Source organism: Rana temporaria, chromosome 10 (assembly GCF_905171775.1).
Source record: "Rana temporaria chromosome 10, aRanTem1.1, whole genome shotgun sequence".
NCBI classification, from domain to species: domain Eukaryota; kingdom Metazoa; phylum Chordata; class Amphibia; order Anura; family Ranidae; genus Rana; species Rana temporaria.
In genome coordinates this window covers 16,296,434-16,323,995 of record NC_053498.1, presented here as the reverse complement: position 1 = coordinate 16,323,995, position 27,562 = coordinate 16,296,434, and the positions used below count along the sequence as shown (strand labels likewise).

Genomic DNA, 27,562 nt, shown 5'->3' with positions numbered 1-27,562 from the left:
TCCCCAAAATGGTTCAAAATGTAGACCCCGCGCCTTTTGTCCCCAAAATGGTTCAAAATGTAGACCACGCGCCTTTTGTCCCCAAAATGGTTCAAAATGTAGACCCCGCGCCTTTTGTCCCCAAAATGTAGACCCCGCGCCTTTTGTCCCCAAAATGGTTCAAAATGTAGACCCCGCGCCTTTTGTCCCCAAAATGGTTCAAAATTTAGACCCCGCGCCTTTTGTCCCCAAAATGGTTCAAAATTAGCAAAATCTAAAATATGGACCAAAATGGTTCAAAATTTAGACCCCGCGCCTTTTGTCCCCAAAATGGTTCAAAATGTAGACCCCGCGCCTTTTGTCCCCAAAATGGTTCAAAATGTAGACCCCGCGCCTTTTGTCCCCAAAATGGTTCAAAATTTAGACCCCGCGCCTTTTGTCCCCAAAATGGTTCAAAATGTAGACCCCGCGCCTTTTGTCCCCAAAATGGTTCAAAATGTAGACCCCGCGCCTTTTGTCCCCAAATGGTTCAAAATTTAGACCCCGCGCCTTTTGTCCCCAAAATGGTTCAAAATGTAGACCCCGCGCCTTTTGTCCCCAAAATGGTTCAAAATGTAGACCCCGCGCCTTTTGTCCCCAAAATGTAGACCCCGCGCCTTTTGTCCCCAAAATGGTTCAAAATGTAGACCCCGCGCCTTTTGTCCCCAAAATGGTTCAAAATTTAGACCCCGCGCCTTTTGTCCCCAAAATGGTTCAAAATGTAGACCCCGCGCCTTTTGTCCCCAAAATGGTTCAAAATGTAGACCCCGCGCCTTTTGTCCCCAAAATGGTTCAAAATGTAGACCCCGCGCCTTTTGTCCCCAAAATGGTTCAAAATGTAGACCCCGCGCCTTTTGTCCCCAAAATGGTTCAAAATGTAGACCCCGCGCCTTTTGTCCCCAAAATGGTTCAAAATGTAGACCCCGCGCCTTTTGTCCCCAAAATGGTTCAAAATGTAGACCCCGCGCCTTTTGTCCCCAAAATGGTTCAAAATGTAGACCCCGCGCCTTTTGTCCCCAAAATGGTTCAAAATGTAGACCCCGCGCCTTTTGTCCCCAAAATGGTTCAAAATGTAGACCCCGCGCCTTTTGTCCCCAAAATGGTTCAAAATGTAGACCCCGCGCCTTTTGTCCCCAAAATGGTTCAAAATGTAGACCCCGCGCCTTTTGTCCCCAAAATGGTTCAAAATGTAGACCCCGCGCCTTTTGTCCCCAAAATGGTTCAAAATGTAGACCCCGCGCCTTTTGTCCCCAAAATGGTTCAAAATGTAGACCCCGCGCCTTTTGTCCCCAAAATGGTTCAAAATGTAGACCCCGCGCCTTTTGTCCCCAAAATGGTTCAAAATGTAGACCCCGCGCCTTTTGTCCCCAAAATGGTTCAAAATGTAGACCCCGCGCCTTTTGTCCCCAAAATGGTTCAAAATGTAGACCCCGCGCCTTTTGTCCCCAAAATGGTTCAAAATGTAGACCCCGCGCCTTTTGTCCCCAAAATGGTTCAAAATTAGCAAAATCTAAAATATGGACCCAAAATGGTTCAAAATGTAGACCCCGCGCCTTTTGTCCCCAAAATGGTTCAAAATTTAGACCCCGCGCCTTTTGTCCCCAAAATGGTTCAAAATTTAGACCCCGCGCCTTTTGTCCCCAAAATGGTTCAAAATTTAGACCCCGCGCCTTTTGTCCCCAAAATGGTTCAAAATGTAGACCCCGCGCCTTTTGTCCCCAAAATGGTTCAAAATGTAGACCCCGCGCCTTTTGTCCCCAAAATGGTTCAAAATGTAGACCCCGCGCCTTTTGTCCCCAAAATGGTTCAAAATTTAGACCCCGCGCCTTTTGTCCCCAAAATGGTTCAAAATGTAGACCCCGCGCCTTTTGTCCCCAAAATGTAGACCCCGCGCCTTTTGTCCCCAAAATGGTTCAAAATGTAGACCCCGCGCCTTTTGTCCCCAAAATGGTTCAAAATGTAGACCCCGCGCCTTTTGTCACCAAAATGGTTCAAAATTAGCAAAATCTAAAATATGGACCAAAATGGTTCAAAATGTAGACCCCGCGCCTTTTGTCCCCAAAATGGTTCAAAATGTAGACCCCGCGCCTTTTGTCCCCAAAATGGTTCAAAATGTAGACCCCGCGCCTTTTGTCCCCAAAATGGTTCAAAATGTAGACCCCGCGCCTTTTGTCCCCAAAATGGTTCAAAATGTAGACCCCGCGCCTTTTGTCCCCAAAATGGTTCAAAATGTAGACCCCGCGCCTTTTGTCCCCAAAATGGTTCAAAATGTAGACCCCGCGCCTTTTGTCCCAAAATGGTTCAAAATGTAGACCCCGCGCCTTTTGTCCCCAAAATGGTTCAAAATGTAGACCCCGCGCCTTTTGTCCCCAAAATGGTTCAAAATGTAGACCCCGCGCCTTTTGTCCCCAAAATGGTTCAAAATGTAGACCCCGCGCCTTTTGTCCCCAAAATGGTTCAAAATGTAGACCCCGCGCCTTTTGTCCCCAAAATGGTTCAAAATGTAGACCCCGCGCCTTTTGTCCCCAAAATGGTTCAAAATGTAGACCCCGCGCCTTTTGTCCCCAAAATGGTTCAAATGTAGACCCCGCGCCTTTTGTCCCCAAAATGGTTCAAAATGTAGACCCGCGCCTTTTGTCCCCAAAATGGTTCAAATGTAGACCCCGCGCCTTTTGTCCCCAAAATGGTTCAAAATGTAGACCCCGCGCCTTTTGTCCCCAAAATGGTTCAAAATTTAGACCCCGCGCCTTTTGTCCCCAAAATGGTTCAAAATTAGCAAAATCTAAAATATGGACCAAAATGGTTCAAAATTTAGACCCCGCGCCTTTTGTCCCCAAAATGGTTCAAAATGTAGACCCCGCGCCTTTTGTCCCCAAAATGGTTCAAAATGTAGACCCCGCGCCTTTTGTCCCCAAAATGGTTCAAAATTTAGACCCCGCGCCTTTTGTCCCCAAAATGGTTCAAAATGTAGACCCCGCGCCTTTTGTCCCCAAAATGGTTCAAAATGTAGACCCCGCGCCTTTTGTCCCCAAAATGGTTCAAAATGTAGACCCGCGCCTTTTGTCCCCAAAATGGTTCAAAATGTAGACCCCGCGCTTTTTGTCCCCAAAATGTAGACCCCACGCCTTTTGTCCCCAAAATGTAGACCCCGCGCCTTTTGTCCCCAAAATGGTTCAAAATGTAGACCCCGCGCCTTTTGTCCCCAAAATGGTTCAAAATGTAGACCCCGCGCCTTTTGTCCCCAAAATGGTTCAAAATGTAGACCCCGCGCCTTTTGTCCCCAAAATGGTTCAAAATGTAGACCCCGCGCCTTTTGTCCCCAAAATGGTTCAAAATGTAGACCCCGCGCCTTTTGTCCCCAAAATGGTTCAAAATTAGACCCCGCGCCTTTTGTCCCCAAAATGGTTCAAAATGTAGACCCCGCGCCTTTTGTCCCCAAAATGGTTCAAATGTAGACCCCGCGCCTTTTGTCCCCAAAATGGTTCAAAATGTAGACCCCGCGCCTTTTGTCCCCAAAATGGTTCAAAATGTAGACCCCGCGCCTTTTGTCCCAAAATGGTTCAAAATGTAGACCCCGCGCCTTTTGTCCCCAAAATGGTTCAAAATTAGACCCCTCGCCTTTTGTCCCAAAATGGTTCAAAATTTAGACCCCGCGCCTTTTGTCCCCAAAATGGTTCAAAATGTAGACCCCGCGCCTTTTGTCCCCAAAATGGTTCAAAATGTAGACCCCGCGGCCTCAGTTACCGGCGGGCGCCAGGTCACAATTTATTTTTGTCGAGCCCTGGTATAAGGTTTAGCTTAAAGCGGAGTTCCACCCACTTTTGAGAGGTGGTCTTAAACGAAAGACCACCTCTCCACCCATCGTTTTTGGATATTGAATTTTTTTTTTTTTTTTTTTCCAATATTACCATTTTTTTGCTGTATTTCAACACATGAAGCAGAAAGATTTACTCTACTTTGGTGTTCTTACTTCATTTCTGTAATCGTCTCTTTACAGCACAGCTATGTCTATGTGTTTGATGGGAATCCGGCCTTCCTGGATACGGGGCTCCTGCAGTCGGATCGCAGCTTGCTCGGAGCTTTCTGTGGACGTGGACGGGGTGAAGCGCCATTGACTGTTGAGGCAACTACAGGTACAGAGCAGTGTTCAATTATCACCTTTAAAAATTCTCATCTTAATTGCACAGTACAAAAGTCATTCCCCCTTAGGCGGACTTTTGAGGCATAGGTATCTATACAAAAAATTGGATTAACCACTTCCATACCTGGCACTTACGCACCTTCCTGCCCGAGCCAATTTTCAGCTTTCAGCACTGTCGCACTTTGAATGACAATTGCGCGGTCGGGCTACACTGTACCCAAACAAATTTTTTAGCATTTTGTTCCCACAAATAGAGCTTTCTTTTGGTGGTATTTGATCACCTCTGCGGTTTTTATTTTTTGCGCTATAAACAAAAGAAGAGTGACAATTTAAAAAAAAAACAATATTTTTTACTTATTTATTTTATAAATATCACAATTTTTTTTTAAAAAACGTTTTTTTCCCTCAGTTTAGGCCGATACGTATTCTTCTACATATTTTTGGTAAAAAAAATCGCAATGATCATATATTGATTGGTTTGCGCAAAAGTTATAGCGTTTACAAAATAGGTGATAGATTTATGGCATTTTTTTACTGTTGGCGGCGATTTGCGATTTTTTTACTGTCACCGTGACATTGCGGCGAACACATCGGACACTTTTGACACGTTTTTGGCGCCATTCACGTTTATACAGCGATTAATGCGATAAATATGCACTAACTACTGTATAAATGTGACTGGCATTCAAGGGGTTAATACTAGGGGGTGAGGGAGGGGTTAATATGTATACCTGTATAGTGTTCTAACTGTGGGGGAAGGGGGGTGACTGGGGGAGGTGACCGATCTATGTCCCTATGTACAAGGGACACAGATCGGTCTCCTCTCTCCCCTGACAGGACGTGGAGCTCTGTGTTTACACACAGAGCTCCACGTCACTGCTCTGTCGTTACCGATCGCGGGTACCTGGCGGATATCGCGACCGCCAGGCACGCGCATCGGCATCTCGGGGACGCGCCGGGCGCTCGCGCGCCCCCCAGTGGCCGGAGGAATACAGGACATCAAAAGACGTCCTGTTGATTATTCAGAGTCACCGTGAAGCCGTCATTTGACGATGGCCCGGTGCTCAAGTGGTTAAGAATATATAAAGTATAACAAATGTATTTTATTTAATATAGCATTAAAAACATAGTTATAAATCACAGAAAAAATATATGGAATGTGTACAAATCCGAATAAAAAGACACAGGTAACCAAACAAATAGTTGACTGTGATCCTTCACCCGACGCGTTTCAATTTTGATTCTTTCTTCAGGGGTGTTCATTAGGAAACACAAATGTACATCTATATCATTGTAAAAAAAAAAAAAACATTAAATGTCAGTACAAAGCCATTTTTCTCAAAAGGTTATATGTATGCCCCCCTCAGCTTATACTCGAGTCACCTTTTTGTGCCTCATCTCCTATACTTTGGGGACCCGGTACCAGCTGGCCGTAGGTCCCCTGGCATTAAGGTGAAAAAACACGAAGGTTTACAACCCCCTTTAAATACCGGGGTTATGGCTGCGGCTAGATGCCATTATCTTTTTTTTTTTTTTTCTCCGATGGTCGGCTTTCTGACAAAAGTAATCACAGATTTGCCACAAGATTACTTTTATAAAAGGCCCGAGAGGTGCTCCCCGCCCTCCTGACGCTTCCTTGACGTTTCCGACCTTACCGGAGCCGTCAGTAAGCCCGGAACCAATTCGGTGAGGCCGATGGCTAGGCAGGAAGTTGAATGAGGGCAAGAATGTCCCCACTTGTTTCTATGCACTTGGAGGACCCGAGCAACGTCTGACATCACTTCCTGTTCTCTGGGAAGACAGAAATTATTTGATTTTTTTTTTTAGTTAAAGGCAAAATATATATGTATATATTTTTTTTTTAAAGGTAAATGACAGATCTGGGGTCTTTTTGACTCCAGATCTCTAAATAAAGAGGACCTGTCATGCTTATTTATATTACAACATTCCTTGTAATAAATATTCCTTGAAATAAAAATGCTAAAAAAATAATATTGAAAGAGACAGCGTAAAAAAAAGCATCCCTCTGTGCTCGCGCGCAGAAGTGAACTCATCTGTAAGCCGCGCCTGCATATGTAAACAGTGTTCAAACCACACGTTAGCTATTGCTGCGATTGGTATGGTGAGAGCAATAATTCTAGTAAAAGACCTCCTCTGTATTTCTAAACAGGCAACCTGTAAAAAAAAGAAAGCATTGCCTGTGGATAGCGTTAAGTGCCGTAGTTTGTCACCAGTTCGAGTGTGCGCAATTTTAAAGCATGACATGTTGGGTATCTATTTACTCGGTGTATCATCATCATTCACATTATACAACAAAATTGGGCTAACTCGTTTTTTATTTGTAATGTATATTTTTCCCTAAAAAAATTGTGTTTGAAAGTGCGCTGCGCAAAAACAGTGAGACATAAAATATTGCAACGGTTGGCATTTTATTCTCTAGGGTCTCTGCTGAAAAAAAAATATATATATATATATTATATAGGGCCAGATTCAGGTAGCTCGGCGCATCTTTGTGCCGGCGTGGCGCATCTCATATGCGCTACGCCGACGTAACTCTGAGAGGCAAGATCAGTATTCACAAAGCACTTGCTCCCTATGTTGCGCCAGCTTAACGTAAATTGGCTGGCGTAAGCCCACCTAATTCAAAGTAGGAAGGTAGTGGGCGTGATACATTTAAATTAAGCGTGACCCCCATGTAAATGAAGGGCCGAACGAACGCCGCATGCGCGCGCATGCTCATAATCGCGTCGCATATACTCCCTAAGATACGACGGCTCAATGCCTACGATGTGAACGTAACCTACGCCCAGCCTCATTCACGTACGACTTACGTAAACGACGTAAAATCTGACGGCTGTTCCGTCGTCCATACCTTTGCATGGGATGCGCCTCCTATAGGTGGAATAACTTTACACCGGACGTACGCCTTACGTAAACGGCGTATACTACTGCGACGGGCGCAAGTACATTCGTGAATCGGCGTATCTCGGTCATTTGCATATTCGACGCGTAAATCAATGGACGCGCCCCTTGTGGCCAGCATAAATATGCGCCCAAGATACGATGGCGTAGAAAACTTACGTTGGTCGTATGAAGCCAAAATTCAGGCGTATCTTAATAGCAGAATCAGGCGCATTGATACGACGGTGCATCCCTGCACTTACGCGACGTATCAGTAGATATGTCGGCGTAAGTGCTTTAGGAATCCGGGCCATAATGTTTGGGGGTCCTAAATAATTTTCTAGCAAAAAATACAGATTTTTACTTGTAAACAACAAATGTCAGAAAAAGGCCGGGTCTTAAAGTGGATAATGACCTGCATGATAACCTGCAATATTTACATTACATATTAATAATACATTTCTATGTGTTTTTTCCCCTAGGGATCCTTGTGGTGTATTATGAAGCAAACAACACAGAGCCCTCCGGCTTTAATGCCACTTACTCTGTGCATGAATGTCACCCACCTTGTGAACCCAACAAAGTGTGCCTGGGACAGAGCTGTGTCTGCAAGAGCCCGCTGTCCGGCCCTTACTGCCTGCGCAATGTCTGTCCCCGGAACTGCTCCGCTGAAGTTGGCAGAGGCGTCTGTAACCAGGTGAGAGACCGTTGATACATTCCCTTTCAAAACAGATTTAAAGCGGTGTTCCACCCAAAGAAATAAAATAAAAAAAACAGCAGCTACACATACTGTAACTGCTGGCTTTTAGTAAATGGACACTCACCTGTCCTGGAGTCCAGCGATGTCGGCACCGCAGCTGATGTTTACATCAGCTGTTGGGTGCTGCCGCCGCTATTGCGGGTAAGGGAACTTGGCAGTGTAGCCTTTCGGCTTCACGCCGGGAACCCTACTACGCATGCGCGAGGCCTGCTCCTCTCTCCTACTGGCCTGGCGGGAGGGAGCCCCCGCGCTGACGTCACGGGCCGCGACCCAGACTCCCGGAAGTGGGACAGGTATCCCGTCCCTCGAAAGCTGCTAATTGTGGCACCGGAGGGGGGGGGGGGCAATCCGATGAGCAGAAGTTCCACTTTTGGGTGGAACTCCGCTTTAAAGCAAACTCAGAAGCTGCTTTACCTGCAAAGGGATTTGCAGTTCTTTGTGATTTTCATACATTTTCCACACTGCACAACCAATCAGATGGCACACATTTCCTAATGAGGCAATTGTTATCATCTGCGCATATCTGTCCCAGTGATCATCTGCGCGCATCTGTCCCAGTGATCATCTGCGCGCATCTGTCCCAGTGATCATCTATGCACATCTGTCCCAGTGATCATCTGCGCACATCTGTCCCAGTGATCATCTGCGCACATCTGTCTCAGTGATCATCTATGCACATCTGTCCCAGTGATCATCTGCGTGCATCTGTCCCAGTGATCATCTGCGCACATCTGTCTCAGTGATCATCTGCGCGCATCTGTCCCAGTGATCATCTGCGCACATCTGTCTCAGTGATCATCTATGCACATCTGTCCCAGTGATCATCTGCGTGCATCTGTCCCAGTGATCATCTGCGCACATCTGTCTCAGTGATCATCTGCGCGCATCTGTCCCAGTGATCATCTGCGCACATCTGTCTCGGTGATCATCTATGCACATCTGTCCCAGTGATCATCTGCGTGCATCTGTCCCAGTGATCATCTGCGCACATCTGTCCCAGTGATCATCTGCGCACATCTGTCCCAGTGATCATCTGCGCACTTCTGTCTCAGTGATCTGCACACAGCTGTCCTAGTGATCATCTGCGCACATCTGTCCCAGTGATCATCTGCGCGCATCTGTCCCAGTGATCATCTGCGCACATCTGTCCCAGTGATCATCTGCGCACATCTGTACATGATCAGCTGTACACATCTGTCCGTTATCATCTGCGCACATCTGTCCCAGTGATCATCTGCGCACATCTGTCCCAGTTATCATCTGCGCACATCTGTCCCAGTGATCATCTGCGCACATCTGTCCCAGTGATCATCTGCGCGCATCTGTCCCAGTTATCATCTGCGCACATCTGTCCCAGTGATCATCTGCGCACATCTGTCCCAGTGATCATCTGCGCATATCTGTCCCAGTGATCATCTGCGCATATCTGTCCCAGTGATCATCTGCGCACATCTGTCCCAGTGATCATCTACGCACATCTGTCCCAGTGATCATCTGCGCATATCTGTCCCAGTGATCATCTGCGCATATCTGTCCCAGTGATCATCTGCGCATATCTGTCCCAGTGATCATCTGCGCATATCTGTCCCAGTGATTACACAAGCCAATTATTGTATCAGGATTCTCTTTTTTTTGCTGAAAAAAGCATAGATGTGAACGTGTCCCATAGGGAACCATGTTGAATGAATTGTAGTGTGTTTCTGCAAAAAACGCATAGATGTGAACCAGGTCCAAGACGTTTAGTAACATAATGGGGTTAAAAAAACTAAAATTATCCCTTTATAGTACAACTGTAAAGGGTTTTTTTTTTTTTTTTTTTTTTTACTGTGGAACAGTGAAAGTAATATTTACAGTAGCGATCTTTTTGTACTATAAAGGGCTAATTTTTTTTTTTTTTTAACCCAATTATGTTACTATCCGATTAATCAATTATGAAAATAGTAATCGATTAATTTCATAATTGATTAGTTGTCGATTACCGGTAATTGATTAGTTGTTTCGGCCCTGATGGTGTCCAACTCTTCTGTTTATTCATATGAAGATAAATTTGTAGAATAATATATTTCTTCTGTGGAAAATTGATGGATCCGCGATGTCCTTATTCACCATAACGGATGGTTCACAATATTTTGTGTCTGCAGACCCTCGGCGTGTGTTTCTGTTCTCCTGGTTATGCCGGAGATGACTGCTCAGTCTATCTAGACTCTGGGAAGATTGTGTGGGAAAGTCTCATGGACCCTCAACTGACGGCAGTAAGTACAACACTTCAGTATTAGTTGGTGTTCTTAGCGTCGCAGTTGTCACTGTCATCATTTTTTCTTTTTCAGGATACAGCAAGTCGCTTTCTGCACCGCCTCGGACATACCATGGTGGACGGCCCAGATAATACTCTGTGGATGTTTGGGGGGCTGTCATTACGGGACGGAGTGCTGGGCAGCGTTTATAGGTAATCCACAGATTTATATTTCTTCAGCTTCCTCACGTTATCCAGTTCTGCTTTTATGTGGGACTTTTTTCTCTACTATTTACAATGTTCTTTAAGGCTTCTTTCACACTAGGCGGACTCCGTCGCTACGCGGGAGATCAGTCTGTTGACCTCCGCTGAGCTGGCGGATGACAGGTCCCTCTCTGCTCACTGAGTGGGGAGGGGCTTGTCGAGCGCCGCTGTTTCCTATGGAGCAATCTGATGAAAACGGACAGCATCTCACCCGATCCGATCCGCCATGGATGGATGGGGACGTATCGCCATCGTCTGTTTTTAGCGGATCGGGTCGGATGTCAGCGGACATGTCTCCGCTGACATCCGACGCTCCATAGAGATGCATGGAGCGGCCGTTCATGTCTGCCGTCAAAACTGACAGGCGGACCTGAACGGTCCGTCCGTGTGAAAGGGGCCTAAAGGTTCACTCTGCTCAGAATTCAAAATGAAACCTTGAGATGCCTGGAGCATGGCTTGCCTGCTCAGTAGTTCAGTTTTTCATTCAGAAGTTGTGGGACTGCACCAGTCCACCTCCACTCTATTTGATATCAAAATTATTATTTATTACATGTATTTTATATAGCAAGGACAATTTATGCAGCACTTTACATATTTAATGTACATTCACATCAGTCCCTGCCATTAAGGAGCTTCCAACCTAAGGTCCCTATCTCATGTGCCTACATATTTCCAGTTTAGACAGAAGGCAGTTAACCTAAAGTCTTTGTAGCGTGGGAGGAAACCCATGCATGCACAGGGAGAACATGCAAACCCTATGCAAGTAGTGTCCTTATTTGTATATGAACCATAGTGCTACAAGGCTGAAGTACTAACCACCAAGCCACTATGCTGCCCAATCCCACTGGTGTGTTGGAGCACACACTTAGCTGCATTTCATACAAGAGAAGATTCTAGGGGTGGCCTGTCCATTAAGGGCGCACAGAGTCTGGCACCCCTTGTCCATCACCGCCTCCCCTATCCATGTGTCCATCCCCTTTCAGGACACCCAGAGCATGGATTCCAATGCAGAGGGGCGTTTTTTTTGAAGCACTGATTAGAGGCAGAGATTCTAATAGGCTTCAATATAGGGTGGGCCCGGGTCGTATAAAGTGCACCCCGAGCCCACCCAGTTGTGTAACAACAGCAAATCAATATACACCGATCCTCCTCCTGGCCAATCAGGTAGTGGGTTTTGACACCGGTCACCTGATTGGCTGAAAGGACAGGTGATCTTTTTGGATGCCTAGGAGGAGGAGGAGAAGGAGCCTCACGGCGGAAGCCACTGTGATACAGCGAGGTCACAGGAGCCACTGCCCGCCGCCCATTGGAGCATGCAACCCGCCGCCCATATGAAACCTGCCTCCAATAGGAGCACACAACCTGCCCGCTGCTCGCCGCCCATAGGTGCTGCATCCCACCGCCCATAAGAGCCCGCAACCCGCTGACAATGGGAGTCTGCAACCTGGCTGCTGCTCGCTGCCCATAGGTGCCTGCAACCCACCACCCATAGGAGCCCGCAACCCGCCGACAATAGGAGTCTGCAACCTGGCTGCTACTCGCCGCCCATAGGTGCCCGCAACCCACCGCCCATATGAAACCTGCCTCCCATAAGAGCCCACAACCTGTCCGCTGCTCGCCGCCCATAGGTGCCCGCAACCCACCGCCCATAGGAGCCCGCAACCCGCTGACAATGGGAGTCTGCAACCTGGCTGTTGCTTGCTGCCCATAGGTGCCTGCAACCCACCGCCCATAAGAGCCCGCAACCCGCCGACAAAAGGAGTCTGCAACCCGACCGTTGACCTCAGCGACTTACAGAAGGTTCCAAATAGCAGCCTGCGTTTTTATGAATACACCAGGTCCAGTGTAGAGTAGATGGCGATGTCAGATTTTTGTTATAAATGAGGCGTATGATTCACATTAAGATAATTGCAATGACTTTTCACAATTGTTGGGTCTGCAGAACGGCCCTATTGGCTCACCTAATACTTTTACTTATTGCCTGGAATTGTCTTTATCTTTTGTGATCTCTGCTATAGATATTCTGTGTCTGAACGCCGCTGGACACAGATGTTGGCTGGAACCGAGGGAGGAGGCCCTGGACCCAGTCCTCGATACTTCCATGCGGCTGCTTATAATCCCGTCCGTAATGCCATGTATGTTCTGGGAGGCCTAACAACCTATGGAGCCTACAGTGACTTCTGGGTGTTGAACCTCACTACTCTGCAGTGGCGGAGAGATTTGGTGAGTACTTGAGGTGGCTTCTGTCTTTCCATAACTCTTACTTTGCACAGTAATGTTTGTCTTGTGAAACCGTCTGACAGTCAATTAAAAACATCACAGATGAAGTATTGAATGTATACAGTGAAACGTCGGATTGCGAGTAACGCGGTTAACGAGCGTTTCACAATACAAGTATTTTTTTTTTTTTAAAGCGGGGGTTCACTAGCGTCAGCTACAGTATGCATTTTTTTTTTTTTTCGCTGTACTCACAGTTTAATCTGTTTCAGACTCCCTCGGGGAGTAGGCGTTCCTATCAAGAGGGGAACATGATTGACGGCCAGCTATGGCGCGTCACGCTTCCCGAAAATAGCCGAAATAGGACTTGGCTCTTCGCGGCGCCTGCGCAGTCAGCTCCTAGTCTGTGCGCAGGCGCCGTATAGCGCTTGAAGAGTCGAGACCTACTCCGGCTATTTTCGGGAAGCGTGACGCGCCATAGCCGGCCGTCAATCATGTTCCCCTCTCTTTTTTTTTTTTTAACGTGTATTTTTTTTGTGCGTGTACTCGAGAGAGGAGCCAGACTGCAGGAGTTGGGAGTAGGCAGGTCTCCCCCGGGTGGCAATGGTGGGTGTGTGAGGGGGTCCTCCCACACAGCCCGCCCTACCTGCTCCGCTTTGAAGCCCAACGGGGCAGTGAGAGGATCTAGCCCGCTCAACCAGACCCGTTAGTCCTTCGCCTCTCTTTTTAGAGACCGCGTGGTCAAAGTGCGTGCATGTTAACCCAATTTCGAGTGCGTGTAAGTGTGGTGTTTTTTTTGTGGGAGGGGGGTGGGCGTACTAAGCGCAGGCTTACCTCGCATAGCACACCCACTGGGAGCCGGGCTGAGACCACCAAACTCAATTCACATGTAGCCGAGACCGGGATCCGAACCCCTAGCTGCAGAGGTGAATGGCTTGTCAGCGCAGTGCCAATCGCGTTGAGCCACCGCAGCTCCCTCATGTTCCCCTCTTGATAGGAACGCCTATTCCCCGCAGGTGTCTAAAACGAAACTATTGGATTACACTGTGAGTACAGCGCAAAAAAATAAAATAAAGGCATACTGTAGCTGACGCTAGTATGCTGCATGGCATGGTAGAAAGTAGTTTTTTAGGGTGAACCTCCGCTTTAAGTCCTGACTCGATTTGTGACTGTTGTCTCGCAAAATCGAGCCGGATTCAAGCCACAGTGGTGTGCAGTACCGCATTTGGCCTGAGGTGTGGGGGCGCCAGAGTCGAGCGGAAATACTCCATTACCGAGCCTTTCCGAGTTCAGCCAAGCTGCCCCGTGTATTTCCGAGGCTCTCTGGTGCCCCCACCTCTGGCCAAGCCAGAGGTCTAAAAAAGGCTAATGCGTTTCAAGGGGTGTCCCCTTTTTAGAGCTCTGAAGAAGAGGGGACACCCCTTGAAACATGTTTACCTTTATAGACCTGCATGGCAAACAGAGGAAGAGTGTCCAAGCCTGTTCCTGTCATCTCAATATAAAAGAAATGCGTCAATTCCAGGATTCCAGTTTGATTTGACCTACTGCAAGTTACTCCCCTCGTGACACATTCTGTCTTTCCAGGATCCTCTCTTGCCAGCGGTGGCCGGTCACACCCTCACTTCACGTCGGGGGTCATCCTTGGTACTGATTGGTGGATACTCCCCTGAGAACGGCTTCAATAACCGCGTGTTGGAGTACAACATTGAATTGGAGATCTGGAAAGTGGGACACCATACAGGCACGCCACCCACCGGTGAGTCTTAGTGATGTGTCTTTGAGTGACACCTACACTTCAAAGAAGTAACATTTTGACTGTTGAAGCTGATTGAAAAGTAGATGTATTTATTGTACAGTAAAACCTTGGTTTGAGAGTAACTTGGTTTGAGAGCGTTTTGCAAGACAAGCAAAATTTTAAATACATTTTGCCTTGATATACAAGCGATGTCTTGATATACAAGTAGCGACATGTCACAACTGAGTATAAAAGAGAAGGGAGGCGCCTCTAAGTGTAGCAATATGGTTACACTTAATGAAGATACAACATTTAGCAACTCACTTGGTTGATGATTAAATCTGGCACATCTAAGTATGCAGGCATCCAGGGTAAAGCTTTCCATATAGACCGTCCTCCGCACCATAGGGTGACCACATTTCCAAACTGCCATTCAGGGACACCCCCCCCCCCCCCTTCCTTAAAAAAGATACCTTTTTATAAAAAATAATTGTGACCCCCCCATATTTTTCACTGGTTCATCCTGGGACCTGTAGTGTTCTTCACTAGTTGGGGGGGGTCGAATCTTCAGCTCTGAGGGGTTCATGGTGGGACCTGTAGTCTTTCACTTTTGGGGGTCACATTTCCCCCCAAAAGTGAAGGACTACAAGTCCCAGCATGAACTCCTAATATCTAAAGATGTGACCCCCCCCCCCCCCCAATTTGAAGGACTACAACACCCAGCATGAAACCCCTGAGATCTAAGGGTGTAATCCCATAGATTTCACAGGTTTATGCTGGGACCTGTAGTTCTTCACTATTTGGGGGGCAGGGGGTCTCACATCTTCAGCTCTGGGGGGGGGTTTATGCTGGGACCTGTCAAAAAGTACCCCCCCCAAAGTAAAGGACTACCAATCCCAGCATAAACCGATGATATCTAAATATGTGCCCCCCCCCCCCCTATTTTGAAACTCCCAGCATGAACCCGTGAGATCCATAGATTTCACAGATCTATGCTGGGACCTGTAGTTCTTTACTAGTTTGGGGGGGGGGGGTCACATCTTAAGCTCTGAGGGGTTCATGCTGGGACCTGTGTCAGTTTCATTCCGGGACACTGTATTGTCCCAGAGAGAAGGTGCCCGGGACAGACCTGCAGAATGCGGGACTGTCCTGGGCAATCCGGGACACGTGGTCACCCTACCGCACCACCATCGACATCGTCCCTTCCACGCTGCTCTCCACGAGCGCATCAAGCCTCGCTTTCAGATCACTCTACTGCAGGGTAGTCTTCCCAGTCACCATTGCAGACTGAGAACGGTGAGAGCTGGCGGTGCGGGCGATGGTCTATGTGGACAGTTTTACCCCAGATGCCTCCATACTTAAATGTGCGTCTTTTAATCATCAACCATATGAGTCCCTTAATGTTGTACCTTCATTAAAGGACACAGATTTGCACTCTCTAGTTTTAGTAAATAACCCCCCACCATGTGAAGTCAAAGCAGGCTTCCTTTCTTTGAGGTTCTTCTCTGGTTCTTCCACTCGCACACTTATTGAATAAGCCATGTTTTTTCCCCCCCTTAGGTCTGTATGGTCATTCCACTGTATATCATGAAGCTACCGATGCCTTCTACGTGTTTGGTGGACATCGGTTCCATGTGGAGGCTGTGACACCCTCTCCTGAGCTTTACAGTTTATATTATCCTAACCTGACTTGGAGCTTGCTCGCCCCCTCTCAGGGAAAAAAGGTATTGCAGTCATTCGAAAACATGCTGTTGGATAGCACAGATTTTACTTTAACAGCATCAGTTTTTATTTATTTTACTTTTTTCTTCTTCTTTTGTTAGCCTCTTTCGCACTTCTTCCATGTTGCTGCGGTACTGAAGGACACCATGGTTGTAGTCGGCGGCCGAACAGAACAGCAGGAGTACAGCAATGAGATTCTGTTCTATCAGATCCACTGCAATTCCTGGATAAGACCCAACAAGACTGGTGAGCTGGCCATCTACAAATTACTGGGGAGGGCTTTTTCTGGCATAAGAAGATCTAGGGTTGTCCCGATACCGCTTTAAGACCGAGTACAAGTACCAATACTTTTTAGTTCTCGCCGATACTTTTTGTTTAATGTCATGTGACAGTGGCACTAACAGGGCCGATCCTAGGGTCACAGACGCCTGGGTTCAGAAATATTGCTGGCACCCCCCCCCACATGGGCGTGGTCATCTTACTAACTCCTCCCCTTTACAAATGTTGCTATGACTCAAACACAGAGATAGATGCTCCCCTAAGAAGTCTTCATCAGAGTCCCCCCATAGCAGGTGTCCCCCATCAGACCCCCCCCCCCACAGCAGGTGTCCCCCATCAGACCCCCATCCACAGCAGGTGTCCCCCATCAGACCCCCCCCCCACAGCAGGTGTCCCCCATCAGACCCCCATCCACAGCAGGTGTCCCCCATCAGACCCCCCCCCCATCCACAGCAGGTGTCCCCCATCAGACCCCCATCCACAGCAGGTGTCCCCCATCAGACCCCCCCCACAGCAGGTGTCCCCCATCAGACCCCCCCCCCCCACAGCAGGTGTCCCCCATCAGACCCCCATCCACAGCAGGTGTCCCCCATCAGACCCCCATCCACAGCAGGTGTCCCCCATCAGACCCCCCCCCCACAGCAGGTGTCCCCCATCAGACCCCCATCCACAGCAGGTGTCCCCCATCAGACCCCCCCCCATCCACAGCAGGTGTCCCCCATCAGACCCCCCCCCATCCACAGCAGGTGTCCCCCATCAGACCCCCATCCACAGCAGGTGTCCCCCATCAGACCCCCATCCACAGCAGGTGTCCCCCATCAGACCCCCATCCACAGCAGGTGTCCCCCATCAGACCCCCCCCCCCCCCCACAGCAGGTGTCCCACATCAGACCCCCATACACAGCAGGTGTCCCCCATCAGACCCCCCCCCACAGCAGGTGTCCCCCATCAGACCCCCATCTACAGCAGGTGTCCCCCATCAGAGCCCCCCACAGCAGGTGTCCCCATAGATCAGTACCTGTCCAATAGATCCCTGTAGCTCAGGCGCGCTGGGAGCAGAAGCACATTACAGGGGGACGGGGCATACATGGCATCTTTGGTTACTAGGAGGGTGGCACAAAGAGAGCATTTCTGGGAGTGCATGGGATGATTGGTAGCAGCTCCGGCCAACCCAGAAGCCTCTCATCACACCGCCTATGGGAGAAGGGCCCACACACGCAGAGGGGGCGGGGCAGTCAAGAGACTGCTCCACACGCACCGGACAGAATTTATTAGTGCTGCGGTACCCAACCCGGATTCCGGGGACAGCGGGAGGTATGCGCTCTTGTCTATTGCCAGCGGAGAGAGCAAGGGGGTTGGGGAACCACAGCACCCAGTACATGCGCTCTGCCTCTGGACACAGACAAGAAGGAGGGAGGGGAGCACTTTAGAGCTTCGGCGCCCCCACCTCTGCGGCGCCTGGGTGCACCCTGCCCAGGATCGGCCCTGGGCACTAATATGCAGCACTGATGATGTGTGGACTGTGTCAGATTTTATTATATTTTTTTTATTTTACTATTATTTTGTACATTTCCTTTTTTTTTTATTTTACAATGCTGTCTTTTTTTTTTTGTGTGTGTGTGTGTGTGTGTGTGTGTGTGTTGGGAGGGGGGGGGGGGTGAACGGTGTCAGTTTGTTTTTAATTTTTTATTGTTTTTACAACTTAACCACTTCAGCCCCAGAGGATTTGGCTGCCTGGGCCATTTTTTGCGATTCGGCGCTGTGTCGTTTTAACTGACTATTGCGCAGTCGTGCGACGTTGCACCCAAACAAAATTGACACCCTTCCCACAAATAGAGCTTTCTTTTGGTGGTATTTGATCACCTCTGCGGTTTTTATTTTTTTGCGCTATAAACAATAAAAGAGCAACAATTTTGAGGGGGGAAAAAGCAATATTTTTACTTTTTGCTATAATAAATATTTGTCAGTTTAGGCCGATACGTATTCTACATATTTTTGGTAAAAAAAAAATGCAATAAGAGTTTATTGATTAGTTTGTGCAAAAAAAGTTATAGCGTCTACAAAATAGGGGATAGATTTATGGCATTTTTATTAATAATTTTTTTTTTTTTACTAGTAATGGCGGCGATCTGCGATTTTTATCATGACTGCGACATTATGGCGGACACATCAGACACTTTTGACGCTATTTTGGGACCATTGTCATTTATACAGTAATCGGTGCTATAAAAATGCACTGATTACTGTATAAATGTGACTGGCAGTGAACGGGTTAACCACTAGGGGGCGAAGAAGGGGTTAAAGGGTTTGTAAAGGATTTTTTATTTTTTTTTATCATAATAGCTTCCTTTACCTTAATGCAGTGCTGTTTTCATGTCCTCATTGTTCGTTTTTGCTCTCAAGTTGCTGTAATTCTTCTCTGATCTCCACACTTCCTGGTTGTCTGTTTCCTGATGACCACAGTACTGGGAGCTTTCTCTCTTGTGTGGTCACTAATCAAGGTGGTGTGATTACTGTGCGTCTAAAACCCCTCAGCACCAATCAGTTTCGTTTTACAAACCATCACTGCCCTGTATTGGCTCTGTGGCTCTGTACATCACAGAAGCAGGAAACAGCATGCAAAAACGAAACTGAAACTCTAGGTACATTATATGATTGATTTTTATCTATTTTTAATCATTTTTAAAAGGAATCAGTTAACTATTATGTCTCTATACCCTGTAAACAGTCATTTCAGCAAAAAAAAAAAATTCCTTTACAACTCCTTTAAGTGTGTCCTAGGGATTGATTCTAACCATGGGGGGCTGGGCTACAAGTGACACAATGCTGATCACTGCTCCCGATGACAGAGAGCAGTAGATCATTGTCCTGTCACTAGGCAGAACAGGGAGATGCCTTGTTCTGCAGCTCTGGGACACCGACGGACATCATGGCCGCGGGTCCCGTGGGCGCGGTCACAGAGCTCACGGTAGTGGCGTGCGCGCCGCCGGCAGCAATGTCAAAGCACCATACAGATACTTTGCTTTGTGCAGCCATGCCATTCTGCCGACGTATAAGTACAGGCGGTGGTTGGCAAGCGGTTAACCTTTTCAAATTTTATTTATTACAATTTTTTTTTATAAGCCCTGTTGGGGGTGGGGGAGTAGCTTTGGTAAGATATCAGGGGGTCTTAACAGACAGACCCCTGACATCTAACCTTGGCAGTTCTCCCATCACATTCTTGAAGTTTGATCCTTTGTTTCTGACTTGTTGCTTTATTGTCTTCCACAGATGTAGTCCTGGGGGTGCCATTGAATGAGTCCATAGGCCATGCAGTTGCTGTGGTTGGAAGTCGGCTTTACCTCTCAGGCGGGTTCAATGGCGTTGCTCTTGGACGGATGGTGACACTCTCTGTGCCCTCGGACCCCTGCATGTTGTTCAGCACGCCGTCGTCTTGTAATCAGAGCTCAGCAAGTTGTGTTTGGTGCCAGCAAAGCTGCATGTCGGCCGACATTGCTGAAAGGTAACCATGGAAAATACTTTTTGTCCATGTAAAAGGCACCAAAAAATTGTGTCTCATTGTACAGAGTGTGTATGTAAGTGCTAGAAGCTGTAGATAGCTGCCTCTGATTGGCTGACTCAGAGGTTGTGACATCATCTGCCCACCTCGCCAATCAGAGGAAGCTTTGTATTAAATGCTAGAATACATTGCTTTCTCTGAATAACTGAGCACTGATCAGATAGACTCTATTGTGTTCTGGGTATGAGACCGGAAGTCTCGGCTCGATCACAGAACGTAGTACAGCGGCAGCTACATACAGTTTATACTGCACATCCAGCGGCCTCACATGTTAGTGAGCCCAAACAAACTATGTAAAGTGTATCAGAAGCTGTAGTTCAGCTTTAACCACTTAAGCCCCGGACCATATTGCTGGTCAAAGACCAGAGCACTTTTTGCGATTGGGCACTACGTCGCTTTAACTGACAATTGCGCGGTCGTGCGACGTGGCTCCAAAAAAAATTGACGTCCTTTTTTTTCCCACAATTGGAGCTTTCTTTTGGTGGTATTTGATCACCTCTGCGGTTTTTAGTTTTTGCGCTATAAATAAAAATAGAGTGACAATTTTGAAAAAAATGAATATTTTTTTACTTTTTACCATAATAAATATCCCCCAAAAATAAAAAAAATTAAGTTTTTTCCTCAGTTTAGTTTTTTCCTCAGTTTAGTTTTTTCCTCAGTTTAGGCCGATACGTATTCTTCTACAAAATTTATAGCGTTTACAAAATAGGGGATAGTTTTATTGCATTTTTATACATTTTTTTTTTTTTTTACTACTAATGGCGGCGATTAGCAATTTTTTTTGCTCGCGGGAGTCAGGATCGAGCGGGTGGCGCACGCGCCCCTAGTGGCCGCTTCGAGAGGTGACGTTATACTACGTGCTCTCACGCAGGGGAGCCAACCTGCCACCATAGAACTGCGGCGGCTGGTCGGCATGTAGTTAAAGAACTCTTTAAGTGACTGTAAAGTCTCTCTTTTAAAAAAATGAATAAAATAACAAACATGCTATACTTACCTGCTCTGTGCAGTGGTTTTGCACAGAGCAGCCCAGATCCTCCTCTTCCTGGATCCCTCACCAGCGCTCCTGGCTCCTCCATTCTGCCGGGTGCCCCCACAGCAAGCAGCTTGCAGTGGGGACACCTGTGCAGACGCGCTGCCGATCAGCAGCTCCATGTGTCCATTCGCCCCTCCGTCTCCTTATTGACTTACTGGCTGTGATTGACAGCAGTGGAAGCCAATGGCTCCTGCTGCTACCAAAAGCAAATCAGAAGTGCGAGTCCTGGGGGAGGCACAGCGACAGAGCGCATACCTTCCGCTGTCCCCGGAATCCGGGCTGGGTACCACAGCGGAGTCTAATACCGGAACACATTCCAGCACTAGGCTCCAGTAATTAATTCTGTCCGGTGTGCATGTAGCAGTCTCCTGTCTACCCCGCCCCCTTTGCGTGTGTCGGCTCTTCTCCCATAGGTGGTGTGATGAGAGGCTTCTGGGTTGGCCGGAGCTGCTGCCAATCATCCCGTGCAGTCCCAGAGTGCCACCCTCCAAGTAATCAAAGATGCCACGTATTCCCCGCCCCCTGTAATGTGCTTCTGCTCCCAGCGCACCCGAGCTATAGGGATCTATTGGACAAGTACTGATCCATGGGGACACCTGCTGTGGGTGGCTCTTATGGGGGACACCTGATGTGGGGGGGCTCTGATGGGGGACACCTGCTGTGGGGGGGGCTCTGATGGGGGACACTAATGAAGACTTCTTAGGGGAGCATCTCTGTGTATGAGTCGTAGCCATAGAAACATTTGTAAAGGGGAGGAGTTAGTAAGATGACAACGCCTATGTGGGGGCGCCAGAAATTTTTCTGCACCCAGACGTCTGTGACCCTAGGATCGGCCCTGCTCGTGGCTCCCTGCATTAGACAACCCCCTAGGAGAAGCGCTCTTCCCGGGGGGTTACCTTGTGGGCACGCTCCCGAGTCCAGTATTTGCGTCTATAGACACAAATGCCGGATTCAGTCCCGCCCCCCGCGTCATTGGATTTGATTAACAGCAGTGGCTGCGCTGCTATCAATCTATCCAATCAAGAGCAAGAACGCCGTGGAGAGAGGGACATTGCAGTTGTGAGGTATATTATGATAATTTGCCACTCCTGGCACATTAAGATATTGTTTTAATGCATTTGTTTTTTTATATATCAGGCATGGCTGTCTCCAACCCCTCTGCTCATGCTTCCCGTTGCCAAGATCTGCAGATGATTGCAGAAGGTTGAAGACCTGCAGCGAGTGTCTGGCACAGCACCCTCGCTCCATGAGTGCCCAGCTAACTACGGTAAGTGTGGCGGGATTATAAATTGTACAGGGACTGTGATGAAAATTGTGCTGCACTTTCTGTCTACAAGGAGGATGGTCTATACCAGTGTAGGGGTGGAGACAGGTGCAAAAATTATACAGTGGAACCTTGGATTACAAGCATAATTTATTAGAGGCTGGCATAGCACACAATGGCCCGGATTCAAGAAGCAATTGCGCCTGTGTAACCATAGGATACACAGCGCAATTGCTTACTTGCCCCGGCGTTACGAATGCTCCTGATTCAGGAACATCGTAACGCCGACTGCAGCCTAAAATCTGCGTGGCATAAGGCTCTTATGCCACGCATATCTTAGGCTGCATTCTTGCGATGGCCGCTAGGGGGCGCTCCCATTGTGCTCAGTGTATAGTATGCAAATTGCATACTAACACCGATTCACAATGTTGCGCGAGCCCTGCGTACGCAATTTACGTCGTTTCCGTACGGCGTGTTTAGCGTAAGGCTGCCCCTTCTAATAGCAGGGGCAGCCAATGCTAAAGTATACCCGTCGTTCCCGCGTCGCGACGTTCGAATTTTACGTAATTTGCGTAAGTGATTCGTGAATGGCGCTGGACGCCATTCACGTTCACTTTGAAGCAAATGACATCCTTGCGACGTCATTTGCCGCAATGCACGTCAGGAAAGTTTCCCGACGGAGCATGCGCTCGGCGCGGGAGCGCGCCTAATTTAAATGATTCCCGCCCCCTACGGGATCATTTACATTAGGCGCCCTTACGCAGGGCAAGTTTACACAGCGCACACGCAATTTACGAAGCTACTGCTCCGTGAATTGCGGGTAGCGCAGGAAATTTGCGGGGGCGCAGGGCAAAAACGCTGCCCTGCGCCTCCGTAACTAAGGGGCAAATCTACCTGAATCCGGGCCAATGTAAGTAGTTTTAAAAAGGGAGTGTTCTGAATTTGAGCTGTCTTCAGGCCAGTCACGTGACTCGCGGCCGCTTTACAGCTTCGAGACAGAGCTTCTGCGGAGGAGACGAGCGGCCATGTGATCTCCCTGGCTGACATTAGAGGGAGATCACTGCTCCTCCCACAGAAGACATCCATCGGAGCTGTAAAGCGGCCGCGAGTCATGTGACCGGCTTGAAGACAGCTAAAATTCGGTATTTAGAACGCTCTTTATTTAAAACTATGGTATATACCCGAATATATGGGAAAACTTATTGACTCAAGTATAAGCCTAGGGTGGGAAATGCAGCAGCTACTGTGAGTGGAAAAGAGGGTCACCAATGGCAATTTGTAGCCTCACTGTGCCCATCTGCAGCCTCATGTACTCGATCTCCCGCTGTGTCATGCAACTGCAGTTGGCGGCCGTCCAATGTAACAAAGCCCCGCCTCCTTCCCGTCTGTGATAGATGAACACTGATTCAGTTTCCCAGCATTGTATCAGTGTTCAGTGTCCCGTCTATCATGGACGAGGAGGGGGGCTTTTTCAGCATAGAGGGAGGGGCATAGTCTTAGATAAATGGGTTTACAAACCCTAGAAGTGAGGCCGGGTTCACACTGCTACTCAACTGTTGTCTCTTAAGTTCATTTCAGATTAAAGTGATAGAATGGGGGAAGCTCTTTGATGTAAGAACAGGAAAGTTCTTTATGTGCTCACAAAGGGTGTGAAATAAAAATCCTAATTTTTATACATTTGAGATAAAATGAATATGTCCTCTGCTTCTTACCCAGGGAGCCCCACGCTGCAAATGGTGCACAAACTGTCCAGAGGGAGCGTGCATTGGCAGCGATGGAAGCTGCACTTCGGAGAACGACTGTCGTATTAATCAACGGGAGATCTTCCTGGCCAGTAACTGTTCTGAGATCTCATGTGAGGCTTCTGATTGCCAAAAGTGCATTGCATCAGGAAAGTGCATGTGGACCCGTCAGTTCAAACGTACAGGTAAGAAAGACGGAAGTAGTGATCACTCCCTCTCCTTTGTCTTTTATTTTTCTCCATTTCTTTGATAATAGCAGGCAGCTTGACATGTAATCCTTTCATAACTTGTACATGTGTGCGCTCGTTCTCATTTGTTTCTTGCGTTTGTGCCTGTCTCCCCTTCCTCCCTCCCTCCTTCCCCCCCTCCCTCCATCCCTCCCTCCATCCCTCCCTCTCTCCCTCCCCTCCCTCCCTCCCTTCCCTCCTCCCCTCCCTCCCTTCCCTCCTCCCCTCCCTCCCTCCTCCCCCCTTCCCTCCCTCCCTCCTCCCCCTCCCTCCCTCCTCCCCCCTTCCCTCCCTCCCTCCTCCCCTTCCCTCCCTCCCTCCCTCCTCCCCTTCCCTCCCTCCCTCCTCCCCTTCCCTCCCTCCTCCCTCCCCTTCCCTCCCTCCTCCCTCCCTCCCTCCCTCCTCCCCTTCCCTCCCTCCCTCCCTCCTCCTCCCTTCCCTCCCTCCCTCCCTCCTCCCTCCTCCCCTTCCCTCCCTCCTCCCTCCCCTTCCCTCCCTCCCTCCCTCCTCCCCTTCCCTCCCTCCCTCCCTCCTCCTCCCCTTCCCTCCCTCCTCCCTCCCTCCTCCCCTTCCCTCCCTCCCTCCCTCCCTCCTCCCCTTCCCTCCCTCCTCCCTCCCTCCTCCCCTTCCCTCCCTCCCTCCCTCCCTCCTCCCCTTCCCTCCCTCCCTCCCTCCCTCCCCTTCCTCTCCCTCCCTCCCTCCCTCCTCCCCTTCCCTCCCTCCCTCCCTCCCCTTCCCTCCCTCCTCCCCTTCCCTCCCTTCCTCCCCTCCCCTCCCTCCCTCCCTCCTTTCCTTCCTCCCCTTCCCTCCCTCCCTCCCTCCCTCCCTCCTTTCCTTCCTCCCCTTCCCTCCCTCCCTCCCTCCCTCCCTCCCTCCCTCCTTTCCTTCCTTCCCTTCCCCCTTCCCTTCCCTCCCTCCCTCCTCCCCTTCCCTCCCCTTCCCTCCCTTCCCTCCTCCCCTTCCCTCCCCCTCCCTCCCTCCTCCCCTTCCCTTCCCTCCCTCCTCCCCTTCCCTCCCTCCCTCCCTCCTCCCCTTCCCTCCCTCCCCCCCTCCCTCCTCCCTCCCTCTCCTCCCCCTCCCTCCCTCTTCCCCTCCCCTCCCCTCCCTCCCTCCCTCCTCCCCTTCCCTCCCCTCCCTCCTCCCCTTCCCTCCTCTCCCTCCCTCCCTCCTCCCTTCCCTCCCTCCCTCCCTCCCTCCTCCCCTTCCCTCCCTCCCTCCTCCCTCCTCCCTTCCCTCCCTCCCTCCTCCCCTTCCCTCCCTCCCTCCCTCCCTCCTCCCCTTCCCTCCCTCCCTCCTCCCCTTCCCTCCCTCCCTCCCTCCCTCCCTCCTCCCCTTCCCTCCCTCCCTCCCTCCTCCCCTTCCCTCCCTCCTCCCCCCTCCCCTTCCCTCCCTCCTCCCCTTCCCTCCCTCCTCCCCTTCCCTCCCTTCCTCCCCTTCCCTCCCTCCCTCCCTCCTCCCCTTCCCTCCCTCCCTCCTCCCTCCCTCCTCCCCTTCCCTCCCTCCCCTCCCTCCTCCCTTCCCTCCCTTCCCTCCCTCCCTCCCTCCTCCCCTTCCCTCCCTCCCTCCCTCCTCCCCTTCCCTCCCTCCCTCCCTCCTCCCCTTCCCTCCCTTCCCTCCCTCCCTCCCTTCCCTCCCTCCCCTTCCCTCCCTTCCCCCCCTTCCCTCCCTCCCCTTCCCTCCCCTCCCTCCCCTTCCCTCCCTCCCTCCTCCCTCCTCCCTCCCCTTCCCTCCCTCCCTCCCTCCTCCCCTTCCCTCCCCTTCCCTCCCTCCTCCCCTTCCCTCCCCTTCCCTCCCCTCCCCTCCCTCCCTCCCTCCCTCCCTCCCTCCTCCCCTTCCCTCCCTCCCTCCCTCCTCCCCTTCCCTCCCTCCCTCCCTCCTCCCCTTCCCTCCCTCCCTCCCTCCTCCCCTTACCTCCCTCCTCCCCTCCCTCCCCCCCTCCCTCCCCTTCCCTCCCTCCTCCCCTTCCTCCCTCCCTTCTCTCCCCTTCCCTCCCCTCCCTCCCTCCTCCCCTTCCCTTCCTCCTCCCCTTCCCTTCCCTTCCTCCTCCCCTTCCCTTCCCTCCCTCCTCCCCTTCCCTCCCTCCCTCCTCCCCTTCCCTCCCCTTCCTCCTCCCCTTCTTAGACTGCAGGCCAGCGTGTAGAGGAGGAATAGAGCACAGCCTGCCATCCATCTGGCGACCATCCCCCAAGCCGGGGTAACTAAAGGAAAAAAAAATTACAGGGTATAGAGACATAAAAGTTAACTGATTGATTTTTATCTACTGTTAATCATTTTTAAAAGTAATCATATAATGTGCCTCTAGTTTCTTTCACTTTTAAACTGGCTTCATGTTTATGTGAAGTAAAGAGACACACAGAACAAAAACAAACAAATCCGGGGCAGTGTTTTGTTTTTAAAATGAATCTGATTGGTTCTGGGAAGTTTTAGACACACAGTAATGACAGCTTAGACCACCGTGAGAAAGTTCCCAGTACTGTGGTTTTAAGGAAACAGACGAGCAGGAAGTGTGGAGATCACAGCAGTATTACAGCTACTTCAAAGCAAAAACAAACAATAAGGACATGAAACCAGTACTGCAGTAAGGTAAAGGAAGCTATTTAGATACAAAAAAAAAATTTCCTTTAAGTAATGTTGGCTCGGGCAGCTCCAGCTCCTGCACACACATCCGTACCAAGGCTGAGAGAGACAGCCTGTGCCCAGTCCTAGTGCCATCCCTGTGTACTGCTAGAAGAAGGATGGTGGTGGCACCAGGACAGACCTGCTGGATGATCCTCTTACTGCTGTTACAGGAGATGTATGCTCTCTGCACTGAGTGAATGGGCAGCAGGCTGTGCTCATTGTCTCCTCACCACACTCATACAACATGTTTTTGGAGGTGACAGGGTTAAAATAAAATAAAAATTAAAAAAAAGGGAACTTGTCACCTCCAATTGCTAAATTATTAAAATAAGTAATTAACCACTTCCCGACCTCCTCATGTACATATACGTCAGCAGAATGGCACGGACAGGCACAATCACGTACCTGTACATCCTCTGATAGACGTGGGGGGGTCCGATTGGGAGAATGCAATTTAAATGCATTTTTTGCTGTGAAAATGACAATTGTCCCAAAAATGTGTCCGCAGTCACGAAAAAAATCGCTGATCGCCGCCATTAATAGTAAAAAAAAAAAAAATGCAAAAAAACTATCCCCTATTTTGTAAACGCTATAAATGTTGCGCAAACCAACCGATAAACGATTATTGCATATTTTTTTTTACCAAAAATAGGTAGAAGAATACATATCAGCCTAAACTGAGGAAAAAAAAAAATTATATATGTTTTTGGGGGATATTTATTACAGCAAAAAGTAAAAAATATTGAATTTTTTTTTTAAAATTGTCGCTCTATTTTTGTTTATAGCGCAAAAAATAAAAACCGCAGAGGTGATCAAATACCACCAAAAGAAAGCTCTATTTGTGGTGG

The 27,562-nt window shown here is 49.1% G+C and overlaps 1 protein-coding gene across 1 annotated transcript in view; it reads left to right on the top strand.

Moving 5' to 3' along the window:
- The window catches only part of MEGF8 (multiple EGF like domains 8), a 133,160-nt gene that overhangs the window by 74,803 nt on the left and 30,795 nt on the right, over window positions 1-27,562 (top strand). Inside the window, exons 25-35 of the mRNA XM_040327291.1 lie at window positions 4,016-4,151; window positions 7,543-7,757; window positions 9,962-10,072; window positions 10,148-10,266; window positions 12,336-12,540; window positions 14,119-14,290; window positions 15,830-15,993; window positions 16,093-16,237; window positions 19,541-19,772; window positions 22,000-22,129; window positions 23,843-24,053. Of these exons, the coding sequence (XP_040183225.1) occupies window positions 4,016-4,151; window positions 7,543-7,757; window positions 9,962-10,072; window positions 10,148-10,266; window positions 12,336-12,540; window positions 14,119-14,290; window positions 15,830-15,993; window positions 16,093-16,237; window positions 19,541-19,772; window positions 22,000-22,129; window positions 23,843-24,053 (1,840 nt within the window). The remainder of the gene's footprint in view (window positions 1-4,015; window positions 4,152-7,542; window positions 7,758-9,961; window positions 10,073-10,147; window positions 10,267-12,335; window positions 12,541-14,118; window positions 14,291-15,829; window positions 15,994-16,092; window positions 16,238-19,540; window positions 19,773-21,999; window positions 22,130-23,842; window positions 24,054-27,562) is intronic.